The sequence below is a fragment of the Strongylocentrotus purpuratus genome, unplaced genomic scaffold, assembly GCF_000002235.5.
Source record: "Strongylocentrotus purpuratus isolate Spur 01 unplaced genomic scaffold, Spur_5.0 spur5_scaffold_5, whole genome shotgun sequence".
Taxonomy (NCBI): Eukaryota; Metazoa; Echinodermata; class Echinoidea; order Camarodonta; family Strongylocentrotidae; genus Strongylocentrotus; species Strongylocentrotus purpuratus.
This window is the reverse complement of record NW_022145611.1, coordinates 17,282,233-17,295,122: the sequence shown is the minus strand read 5'-3', so window position 1 is coordinate 17,295,122 and position 12,890 is coordinate 17,282,233. Positions and strand designations below refer to the sequence as shown.

The following is a 12,890-nucleotide window of genomic DNA, read 5'->3' as shown; positions in this document are numbered from 1 at the left end:
ATCTTATCCGACTTCAATTCCTAACTCTCTTCTCAGTTTTTACAGTAACATTTCCTTGTAATGGACGTTTCAAACCCTTGATTTATTTTCCGGGTTGTCGCCGCCGTTTGCTTTTTATAATATGTTTGCTGTACTGTTCTATTTTGTTGTTTACCATATTGTCAATGATAAAGAAACAAGTTCAATTCGAATTTCAAGTAACCATAGGAACCCCTTATTATACCACAGTGATATAATAAGGGGTTCCTATGGTTACTTGAAATTCGAATTGAAATTCACATATGTTTCTTTATCATTGACTGTCGTCCGTCACATGCAATTTTACTTCTCGGCCCCACCTCCGATGGACTTAAAATATCATTTGCTGTTCAGCAAGTAGATACATGCTAAGAAGAACCCTACCCGTCGAGAAATATTGACGATGTGATGTTATGTTTATGACATGAATTCCCACCTTTGAAAAATCGCATCCTCATATAGTTTGATAAATGATAAACTGATAAACCAATATTATTGAATAACTATTCAACATGTTGCGTCAAACTAAGAGAGGGTAGACCTATATAAGCCTATTATGGCGTGTGGAAGGTCATGACCCCTCTCATTATTATAATAGAACATTTTAAGGTTCTCTCTGTTGGCTAAACAATAATGAGACGTCATTATTATTGAAGTGTTGGTGTCTCAGATAATGACGAAAATGGCGAACAGCTGTAACAATTGCCCAGAGCTCTCGATCATAGGTAGACCATTTCTTCTGCGTAGCACTGAGAGTTTGGCTGAAGTAGGAGATTACACGTTCTTTACCATCTTGAGTCTGTGAGAGGACAGCACCAACTGCATGAAGGGATGCATCCGAAGATAGGATGAACTCCTTTTCAAAGTCTGGATAGGCGAGGAGAGGTGGATTGGTTAGAGCTTCTTTCAGATGTTGAAAAGCCTTTTCACACTCTGCTGTCCATACAAACTGTTGACCTTTTTGTGTAAGGGTCGACAAGGGAGTTGCAATCTTAGAGAAACTTGGCACAAAACGTCGGTAGAAAGATGCCAGGCCAAGGAAGGATCGGACATCAGTCGGTGTCCTCGGCTGAGGCCAGGACTTGACTTTCTCAACGTTGTTTGGGTCAGGTTTCACTCCTTCGGTGTTGATTATGTGGCCAAGATACGTAACTTCTTTCTTGAAAAAGCCACACTTTGAGGGTTTGAGTTTGAGTCCAGCGTCTCTGAATCGTTGCAATACTTCTTGGAGGTTCTTGCAATGATCATCGAAGTCTTTGCCCATGACTATGCAGTCATCAAGGTATACAAGGCATGTAGACCAGTGGAGGCCATGTAGAACGGCTTCCATGAGACGCTGAAATGTCATGGGAGCGTTGACCAGTCCGAATGGCATGACAGTGAACTGGTAAAGCCCTGTGCCTGTGGTAAAAGCAGTCTTCTCTGTATCTTGGGGATCGAGCTTGACCTGCCAATATCCACTTGATAAGTCCATGACGCTAAAATATGCTGATGAAGAAAGGGAGTCAATTGAATCATCTTGACGTGGAATAGGGTGAGAATCTCGAACAGTTACTGCATTGAGTTTTCTGTAATCCACGCAAAATCGGTATGTGTTGTCCTTCTTCTTCACCATGACGATTGGGCTCGCCCATGGGCTGAAGCTCTCTTCAATGATGCCTCTTTGCAGAAGTTCGTCCACTTGATCCTGAATTTCCACTCTCATTGCTGGTGAAGTTCGATACGCCCTCTGTCGTATTGGAGTAGCTGTGGTGGTGTCAATGTGGTGATGAATAATGTCAGTCTGACCAATATCCTGAGACGTCGTGCTGAAAATATCACTGTATGTCTGAAGAAGATGTTCAGCTTTCTCATACTCTGTCCTCGTGAGTTCTGAAGAAGGGAGAACACCAGCAACTGGTGAATTGTCTGTCACTTGTGGATCAGCGTCAGTAGTTACGCTCATGATCTTGTATTCCTCTTCGGTATCCCCAGTAATGGAGAAGAATTGACCAAGGCAGGTGTCTGCAGGTAAATCAACTGCTTCGTCAGAGGGATTAATGAGGCGTACTAGAATAAGACCATCTTGAGGCTTGAACAGAGATCTGGCACCGATAACAGGAATGTGATCTTGCAATGTTGGTTCAAAGTAGCCATCGTAGTCTCTTGGTATGATGTCGAACTGTGGCGACGACAATCTTCCCTGGACGTGAGTTTCGCAGCTTGGGGGAATCCGAGCTTGTCCAACAAGAGAAACTTTACATTTCAGCGGGGCTTGGTATTGCTGACGATCGATGAAGGGAATAACATTTCCAGGCATGTTGAACGATGTTGGCGATATGCAGGCATTCTGGCTGTCAATAAAGTCCCATCCAAGGACAACTGAATGAGTGATGTTGCGTGCAACAACGAACTTGTGTTGTGTAGCCTTGTTCCCTAAGTGCAGAGATGGTACGATTGTTCCAATGTTGTCTACCAGCCCACCTGTGATAGTAGATGCCATGGATGTCAACTTTTCCAACGGGCTCCTTTGCGATGCTGGAATGGATGACAAAAACTTGGCACTCAACAGAGAGATGAATGATCCACTATCTACAAGTGCCAATACATAGACATTGTCGATAACGATCGGGATGTAGGGCGATTTCTTTGGCGAAATAGGTGCTATTCGAATTGGGGCCTTGGTGTGTGTAGCTGATGAATGGCCCTCTTCCTCAACTACCAGAAGTTTCCCTGCTGCTGGTCTTCAAAACGAACTTGACGATAGGGAGCCTGTCTATGGGAGTCAACTTGATAACCTGCAGTGGAAGGATGCTGCTGATTTCGGCTGCTAGACGATTCATAGGGCCGTCTAGAGGGTGAAGTCCTAGATTGATATGCGTAGCTCCTATTAGGGCTTGGAGATATGCGTCTTGCATATTCAGGAGATCTGCGTCTTGCATATTCCGGAGATCTGTGTCTTGAATATCCTGGAGATCGGTGTCTTGCATATTCTGGAGATCTCTGTCTTGCATATTCTGGCGACCTATGTCTTCGGTAGTCACGGCTTGGTGACGGAGACCCACGACGTTCCATGTGTCTTCCCTCATGGGAGCGTCCTGATGGGCTGCCACCGCGTTGCTGAGATCTGCTAGGCCTTTCAACTGTCTCTAACTTTAAGGACATCCTATCCAGCTTCTTTTCTAACTCGTTGAGTCTTGGCAGTAGTAGTCGTAAGACTGATGATTCTGCAGGCGTCTTGTCCTGGACCCGATCATCTACAGCTGCTACTATACCAAAATCGTGTGCTTGGTGTGCTCTTTCTACACGAAGTGCGATCTTCAACGCCTCGTCAAAATCAAAGCCTCCGAGCTCGTGAATCTTAACTTGAAGCGGTTTGTCTACCCCGGCAACAAATCGTCGAAATCTCTCACCACCTTTTGCATTGTCATCATAAGACGGGAACGCCTCTTCTACTAAGGAAGCAATGGCTGATGCAAACACCTCTAAAGGCTCACCTGGTTGGCGAGTTCGGGCAGTAATACAAGACTTGAATGTGTCAATAAACTGTGTCCGGCCGAAAACCTGAGAGAGTTTCTCTTTCATCTTCTTGAAATCCTTCTTGTCCGAAGCAGACAAGCTCTCCCACACGATGAAGGCTGATCCTGCTAGTCTTGCCGGAAGGAGGGTGGTCAAGTTGATAGAAGTGTCCGAAAAGGCCTGTGCAGCAACTTCAAATCGACGTATCCATTGACGGAAGTCTTTGCCGTGCTCTCCCGTAAACACTTCTGGCAATTCCATGCGATAAGATGCCATACTGTAGGAGTTATAAGCAATCGACTCAACAGATATGATCATCAACAAGATATCAACCCAGTAAAACTTACTGAATGAGTCAATGTGAAGGAGGGGGGGGGGGGGGGTCACTCTGAGTGCAGATGAAGAAAATGCAAACTCAACAGTTGAAATATCTGTGGCGAGCGGCTATGATGGAAGGAGGGTGTATTCTGCAACTGGTTACGTTGCTACGCCAACACTATGTAGAATATGCAGGTTGAAATGGCAGAATGCTGTAATGTACGGCAGCCAAAGGCAGACTATACATGCAAACTGGATGTGATAAGTTGCTTGAAAAATACAGAACTGTATGAAGGGTGAAGAAAAAAAACCTCAGTCACCGATGAAGGATGAATGCAGGAATATTCACCAAAATACAGCTCCAGTACGAAGAAGGGTAAAGGAAATCTCACTTACTGATGAAGGATGAATGAAGGAATTCACAAAACTACTGATGTAGGAAGAAATCAAGGCTCAAAAAGTCAAGATGAAACTTCAGTAATTAATGAAGGAGGTTGAATACACACAAACACTAACTGCCTCAGCTTAAAAATGAAGGGAGGTCAATCAGTGCAGAAGAAGGGTGATATCATGCTCTCAAACATTCACATTCATATACAGATGGAGGGAGAATTTCACTTTGCAACTCACCACTAAAACACTGCAGGAATTTCTACATATGAAGGAAGGCTGCAATTACAGTTTAGTGCAGAAAAACCACTGCTGGCACCAGTTGTAAAGTCCCACACAAAACAAAGTGGTCTCACATGGTTGAGGACTTGAGCTGCACTATGAGATTTTATTCCAACCACAAAATGGCTGCCAAGATGGCTGACATCCAGTCCATCAAACAATAATAACCAATCACAAGATTGGATAATAAATAGGTAACCAATAGAAAAGCTTGTAAAAGATAGAGTGCCATGTGCCATGTGTGCTGGGTTGAATAGCTAAGAGATAAGGAAGAGTGTGTATGTGTGTGGTGCTATAGCAGGTAATGTGCATGAGGATGAATGAATAGGGACAGAACAATAGAAGCCAAGAGCTAGCAGACAGGAGAGAATGAATGTAGGTCAGGAGTGCGCTAAAGCATATCGGAGTGGAAAACTAAATGTACAGTGTGAAATAAACAAGTAACCACTTTGATCAGTGAAATTAAAACCTTACAGTATCATCCCAGAATTAAAACCAAAAGTAATTTCCTATTCGATTCAGACTAACGTGGGATGGGGAAGAACTGCTCAGAACGTTTTTTCTTTCAATTTTCTAATTAAATTATGTATTTTTCATTTTTGTTTAAAGATCTTTCCTTCCCTCCCCTTCATGCTCTCGGTTAATTTGGGACAGCATCGTTTTTATGTTCATCACTATTTGTACAGAATTGTCCACCCTGCAACCATGCAAGCCTTCCGTTTAGATGTTTTTCACGGAATAAGTTTTGTAGATGATAATGGCCCATTTTTAGCAAATAGAAATTATTTCTGAAAAAATACAAAATTTATTGACATCTACTCAAATGAAATGTAGCATAAGAAGTGTAGGGCCAAACATGCGATGTGTGACGGCGCTGGATTTTACAGGGTTCCCTGACTCTATAGCTGCGGTTGGTATAGCGCCATCTGACGGGCAGTCAGTTCCAAGGCATGTTCTCTTGTGAGTTTATGCCATGTTTGGAGTACCGGTATATTGCTTTCGTTCATTTTTATGTCGATGTCTTTATCTGTTATCGTTCATTTACTTATTAATTGAATTGTTTTATTTATTTATTCATTCATCTATCTATCTATCTATCTATTGATATATCTATCTTTCTATTTATCTATCTATCTATTCATCCATAATAATTATATCAGTCTATATGATAAACCTTCCTACATGTATATATCTATATATCCATCAGTTTATTAGGTTATGTATCTATCTACCTCTATTTATACGTTTTCCTATCTATCTATCCATCTATCTATCTATTTATCAATCTATTTATCTATCTATCAATATATATAATCTATCTTTCTTTCTTTCCACATATTTATGTATATGTCTACATGTTTATCTATCTAAACTATTGGATCTCTCTATATACACCTCTATTTTTTAAAAGTATATTATATGTCAATGAATTGATTAAACAATGTGATGTAATACACCTATCTGTCCCTTAATTAACCTGTTCATGTAAAATCTGCCTACCGGTACTTACCTATATATCCATCCATTTTTTTTAATTTTTTTTTTTTTTTTTTTTTTTTTTGGGGGGGGGGTAACATTTTCAGCAACCAACATATTTTACCTTTTCTGTTAATCTCTTAGTGATGAATAAATCTACTTGTCTTTCTATTCTTTCCCAATTCATGATTCATACATCTCATTTAACACATTAAAATCATCTCTCTGGTCTATGCATCTGATAGCATCTCTAGTAATGTTCTAAACTTGATTTCTGTCTTCCCTCAGATATAGGTATAATGTTGAGAGATCCATTAGTTTTCTTGTAGTCCTTTTTGGGCTTTTAGTTATCCAACATTCATTTAATACTAAGCATTTATGAATTTATTGTCATCCATCTAGTAACTTAGGTACATGTGTGTACCTGAACGTTTTGTTTAAAATGATCTCCTGTGTAAATGGTAAATTATTTTCCATTTGCAGAAGTCAGTAAATCTTTAAACTATATCACCAGACTGAAGAAGTGAAGTTGCTTGTAAAGTTTACCTTAGCTGTTTTTGTTATTGTTATTTTTCAGTAAAATGCTTAGATCTCAGTGTCAGACCAAGTTTCGTTGATAAACCGAAGCTTTGACCAAGCGTCAGTTTCAAATATTTAGTACAATATGGGACAAGATTTCGATTTTGTTTGATTCATGGATAGGATTAGATTGAAAAAACAACCTGTTACGCACCCGGATCCTCCTTTGGCACTGATCGACCCAGTACCTGTTATGAATTATGCAAATTAACGAGCTGTGATTGGTCAACTGGCCCCAGATGAATAAAATTGCATTGATAAACTTTGAAACTTAATCGCGAGCCAATATTTCGTGAATGTGTGTTCTCGCCCAAGATGACTCATCATCGCCGGATATTTTCCTGTCTTGCCGACTTTCCTTGGCATTCCTGTCGTAGTAACTAGTCTCACCAGATGAGAGAAATGCCGGAGAAGCTGTGACGACTTCTGTACAAGATATAATCAGGATTTATAGAGGATTTTACACTACCGTGCTTCCCAGTCTGTGGAGTGCGAGTGTTTCAGTCCTTGAGATCTACGGCGTGCTGCTGTGAACCACGCTCAGTTTCCCCGAGACTGCCCCGACGATTGACCTGCTCTGCGTGGCTGCTCAACTTAAAATACTGTGCATGTGTAATAAGACTGAGGACTTCTGCTCAGCTCAGCTCAGTGAAGTGAAGTGGCTGTAGTGTATCTCAAATCAAAGTTGAACACCACAAGATTGCCCGTTTACAGCCGTGCTGACTTGTTTGATTTATTCTTGCAGGAGTTTATTTTGGATTTCTATGTCATTTCAAATATTGGCCTTCATGTTTGTGTGATTTCTAACCATAGACTAATTCAAGGCTAGGCTTTTGACATTGAATTAATTCTGCTTTTGTCAGTTTTGACATGTTTGTTAACCGAATCATGTCATGTTGTTAGACTGGTGTCAAAGTGATACAGCGAGAAGGTGCTAAAGAAAGTTAGAGGTCTATCTGCGAGCTGTAGATAGACCTTACATTACTTATACTTGATGAGGATACATGTGAAAAGATGTCGACCATTGCATCTTTAGAGGAATTCATGGGACACCCACTTGTCGTTTGGGTAAGCGCTGTAATTGTAACTCTTTAAAGCTAAAAATACAAACTACAAGTAACGTACTATTGGGTATGGAAGGGATTCATCATTAAAACCAATAAAAGACAATTTACGATAATACTATATTCAATTTTCATATTTTGTGTACATTTGTATTTTATTTGATTTGATTTGATTCAGGGAGTAACTTTTAGAGAAAGTGAGAGTGCTAACTATATAGTACAATTAAATCCAAATAATAGTAATGAGTTATAACTTTAAAGATGAAGTTGAGTTCTGGTCATGCGATTGCATTGTGAAAGAAACGGTGTGGAATCGACCAGAAAAGGTTGATTATCTAGCATAGAATGTGTTTGTATTGCAAGGTTCCGGAATCATCAAACTGATAAGAAATTTGGTCAAGTCTTGGTAAAGTTACAAACACTGTACACAGAAAGATGTATATGGGACTGCACGAACATGTGACGTAAAAATCCTACCCCCCCCCCCCGAGTTTTACGATGTTACATGACATATTTAGAATATGAAGGCATTTGAAGAGCCATGCTTTTCAGGGAACATGTCTTTTCTGATGTTCTTCCACACTTGCATAATATTTAAGAATGATAACGCTCACAAATTATTTTTCACCTCTTACCAGAACTCAACCTTCTCTTTAAGTATGAGCATGTCATTACATCACCTTCTTCTTCTTATCTGTTTTGGAGATTCCTGGAGTCCAAATAAAGTAAATGTTTAAATCCGACCAGTTAGGAGCTTTGGAGTCAACTAAGGCTTATTTTGGATAATGCCATGAGTTACATGTGTCATGTGTGTATGCAATGTATGGAAGCTTTCACCTATCATTTCTATTTTTTAAAGGATTCAATTCAACATTCTTTATACATGTATACGGTGTATTTATTCTTGTTTTTTTTTGTCTCATGACTTAAACAGGTGCAGACTTTCAAAGATGGGAACCAATTGGATTATATGGAGCTGGTAGATGGAGTTCTACTTAATGATGCCTTTGCTCAGATGTGAGTGAGATAAATATACTGTAGCTCAACTAATTTACTAAGCACATGAGGCAGAACAGTCTCTGTCAGGACTGTTTTGCCACTACAGTGTATGTGCATTACATTTGACACTTGCATGGTTTCCCAATCAATGTCTTCATGTGGGACTAGAAATGTTGATTAAGATCTACAGTATTTAAGAACTGAAATTTATATTGGTTGTATTAATTTTGTTAAAATAATATGTTGTGAATCATGAATAGAAATGGAACTCCTACAAAGTTGTTTCTTTTGCTACAACCATATTTAAATGATGTTATGCATGTAACATGAGTATAATAACTATCAGTACATGTAAACATTGTAAATTAATACAGTACAATGTACATGAAGGTACAAAGTATCGATCTACATATCAAGTGATATGGCTGCGATTGTACGTGTATTATTTGTGTATATTGTGTACCGGTATGTACTTTGTATCTTATACATGGAATATTGATCAATGTACACATTGTACAGACTGTCCAGTATCATAAATATGAAATATTGATCAATATATAATTTTATATACTGGTACAAACTTTCCAGCATGGCATACATGTTGATCGATTACTGCATTCATAATTAGATTATTAGTGTGTCACAGCATTTTTGGCATGTTAGCACACAGACAGACTTCAGGTTTTCCCTGTCCAATTTCCTGTTTACACTCATACAGATCTAACTGGCTTGGGTAGAAATTTACAAGGGTCTTGGAGAATTGTCTGGGAAATCAAAACATAAATTTACATGTAAATGTAGGATTTCACTGTATCAGGAATTTAGTTTGTCTTGCTTTTGGACATTTGACACATACTGGTTCGATTCATAAAATTCTAAACGTATACATGTTTGTTGTCGCAAATATTTCAAGTATACTTTTAAATTTTGTATACAGTAGGCTTGCGGTTGCACCATGCGAGAGGGGATGGGGGGAGGATTGGGGAGCCCTGAAAAGGGCTCTTTTTTGTATCGAAACCAAATGTTAATGTGGATTGTGGATCCATATTTACCAGTGCTATAGATACATTACATTTGTCTATATAATTGCTTTTCCCTCTGCAGTTCACTGGCTGTGATGACCTCTGTGGTGTGTCTAGAGAAATTGAGGTCAAAATGTGTTTATGATCATGTGATCACATTGAATAAAATGCTCAAGATAGGATTTGACAGAAAAAGAAAGTAGGAAAATGTACCCTCACTGGAATAAATGATCAATATTTAAAACTAGGCAATCTGTTATGGATCAATACAAAGTCCTGGGGTTAAGTGAACACAGTCTGTAAATTCACACTCTATCGTCTAGTGGATAACACAATCACTGTTTGTCAATAATTCAATATAATAATCATACATGCATTCACATGTATACTCAAAATATTTATTGATTTGAATCAGTGAATATTCATGCACCATGAATATGTGTATTTCAAGGCCCAAACAGAACCATGCAACCATATCCTTTCAACTATTGTTTTTGTGTGCGCTTGTAAAAATGACGCCTGGCTGGAATGCTTCCCAGGGAGTGGAGAATGTGCATGCATTGTGTGCGGGTAGGCCTGAATCCGATGACCGGGGTAATAATATATATCTTTAAAGCGCTTTGAGAGGGCCTTCGGTCTTGAAAAGCGCTATATAAGAACTAGCTATTATTATTTATTATTATTATTATATTGTAATATGGGTACGTGGGAAGGGAAAGGAATAAACAGATATTCTACTATTCCAACTACATTTGTTATGTCCGACCATTTTTGCAGGTAAATGTAAGTGCTAGTTTAACATAACAGGTGTGTCTATGAGTAAGTCTGATTAAATGCAACCTGACATGGCTTGGTTTCCTGTGAGGTGGAAGATATTAATCAGTATCTGATGTCTCGCACTGGCTTCCCTGCTTTTTACATCAGCCCATTTTAGTAGAGCCAAAATGTAAGCAACTACTGAACATGCTGCATGTACAGTGTATGTACAGTCTACATGTGTACAGTATGTACTGATGAAACTTTAACATTATGTATTGTATGAAGTGCTCTGTGTTTCTCATTAAGAGTACCCTGGGCATTTGGATGGTAATTAGTTTTCAGTAAAAATAGAACAAATTAGAATAACATTCCGGAAATTGTTTAACCCGCAGGATGTAGGGTGCATTACATGCTGCATTAAATGCCATTTAAGAGGCTTGATGCATGTACTGTAGTACCAGTATATTGCAAACTTCACGCATCATTTAAGAACCTCTTTGGAGGAAGTGAGAAAATCTTATTGCTTCATATATTTCTTGAATTATGAACAACACAAAAACAAAAATTTACAAGGACTATGAATAGTGCAGTTGCTCACTGAATGAATGTAGCCTACCGCTACTGCATTCATTTGTAATAATATTTCCATGGTGCAACCCTCTAGGCCTGCATGACACATGTGTATTAAGTACAAATTATAAAATCCTCATATAATGTGGATGCCTGTAGTCTTCTGCATTTATGCACTGAATTACCCATGCAAACCAGCAGTGGTAGAAGATGAAGTTGAAGGAAGTTGGCGATGGAGAAAGAGGCTCACGGGGAGGGAGGTGCTAAAGTCATGATGAGCTCTGATTCTCTTTATTGAATTTCTCATCCCTCAAAATGTCAGAGCCACTGCTGGGAGTTAAAGAAGCTTACAGGCTTCTCAAGCTGTGAGGGGAATTCCTGCAGCTAGCTAGCAAAGGATATGCGTGATTGAACATCACTCACGCAAGAAAAGGCTTTCAAAATAATTCAAGGTGGGGAGTGCTATTTGTGTGTTATATGCAGGCAGGGCAGAGTGAGCTTCAATGAATTGAATGGCTTCAGTATTATATAAATAACATTTGCTTTTACAACAATATTTTGTTGTTCTCGCTCTTTATGACAAACATTAGATAAATTTACTGAATGGACGTACCGGTACACGTAAACAATAGCGTACTTGGGTACAGCTAATGGGTTCATTGGGCAATTCAATGTATGACAAATATCAGATAGTGAATCATGCATTTTGCGTTGGGTGGGTGTGTCCCTTATTCTGTAGCCTTCGGAAATCAACAAATATTGAGCATTTGAGCCGCTGTTGTCCTTGACTATTACTCAGAGAGCCAGTAGTATTTACATTGTTGCCATGGTATCTTAACCACTTAGTCAGAAGAATGACCATCACAAATATTGATAGATAAGTCAAGAATGTATGACTTGTGATTTGGAAACAGCCCAAACTACAGTTTTGTATGGAGCTCCATTTTAGGTCCACATTACACATATGAACCAAGCACCTATTTTGTCACAAATCTCTCTTTGTCATGTTTTCTTTGTAAGAACCATTTATAGGGTATACTTTCTAATGGGGAAAGCAAATACACCCAATTAAGTGACCCAACTGATAAAATTACAAAATACATACAAAATACATGAAAATGCCTCAATAGTTTGGCATCCTTGGAAATGTACAGTAACTCTATTATGAAATGTACATGTACATGAATCATGCAAATCTATTGATGTGGCATTTGTAATGGAAATCAATCATAGAATATTCATGTAGGTACATGTATACAGCAATATTATGGACATGATGAAGTCAACTCATGTACATTGTAGGTCAGTAGGTGGTTCTATACTTGTGTGCACAGTCTTCCTGCTGGTACATGTAGTTCTAGTACAAAAGAAATGTCATAAGTTGCTCCTCACTACGTTAATAATTTGTAGCAGTTCTACCATGTATTTTTGGTTCAATCCTACTGTGGTTCAACTTGCTCCTTGGGTACATCTGCATATCATTGGAAACTGCATCCCTCATCCCCATCCCTACCAACCCAAGCAAAGAAACTTGGTCGTGAGTGCATGGCAGTAATGCATACAAAATTCCATGAGGGGGATATTCTATAGCCCAAGTGAGAGATGCTACTCCATTCATTGGTATCAGATGTCTTTTGAGCACTCACCATCTCTCTCTCTCTCTCTCTCTCTCTCTCTCTCTCTCTCTCCCTCTCTCTCCCTCTCTCTCTCCCCTCTCCTCTTTCCTTCTTTATCTTCTGACCCGTGTTGTTATTATAGCACATTGATGTCTGATGTTTGGGCTTCCTCGCTGCATTGTAATGGTATGCAAATCATTCTGTTGGTTGAGTGACTCACTCAGCTATTAGTATGCCAGTTTCTGTATAACTATTCAAGGTTTTAAAGGCAAAGATGGCAAGGGTCAGAAAAGTGTTTA

General features: G+C 39.1%; 1 protein-coding gene across 4 annotated transcripts in view; it reads left to right on the top strand.

Moving 5' to 3' along the window:
* Nucleotides 1-6,826: 6,826 nt before the first annotated feature.
* Nucleotides 6,827-12,890, top strand: part of LOC577479 (girdin) — a 70,060-nt gene continuing 63,996 nt past the window's right edge. For all 4 annotated transcript variants that reach the window (XM_030998799.1, XM_030998800.1, XM_030998801.1 and 1 more), the window contains exons 1-2: nucleotides 6,827-7,629; nucleotides 8,560-8,642. In XM_030998799.1, coding sequence (XP_030854659.1) covers nucleotides 7,576-7,629; nucleotides 8,560-8,642 — 137 coding nt within the window. In that variant the 5' untranslated portion in view covers nucleotides 6,827-7,575. The remainder of the gene's footprint in view (nucleotides 7,630-8,559; nucleotides 8,643-12,890) is intronic.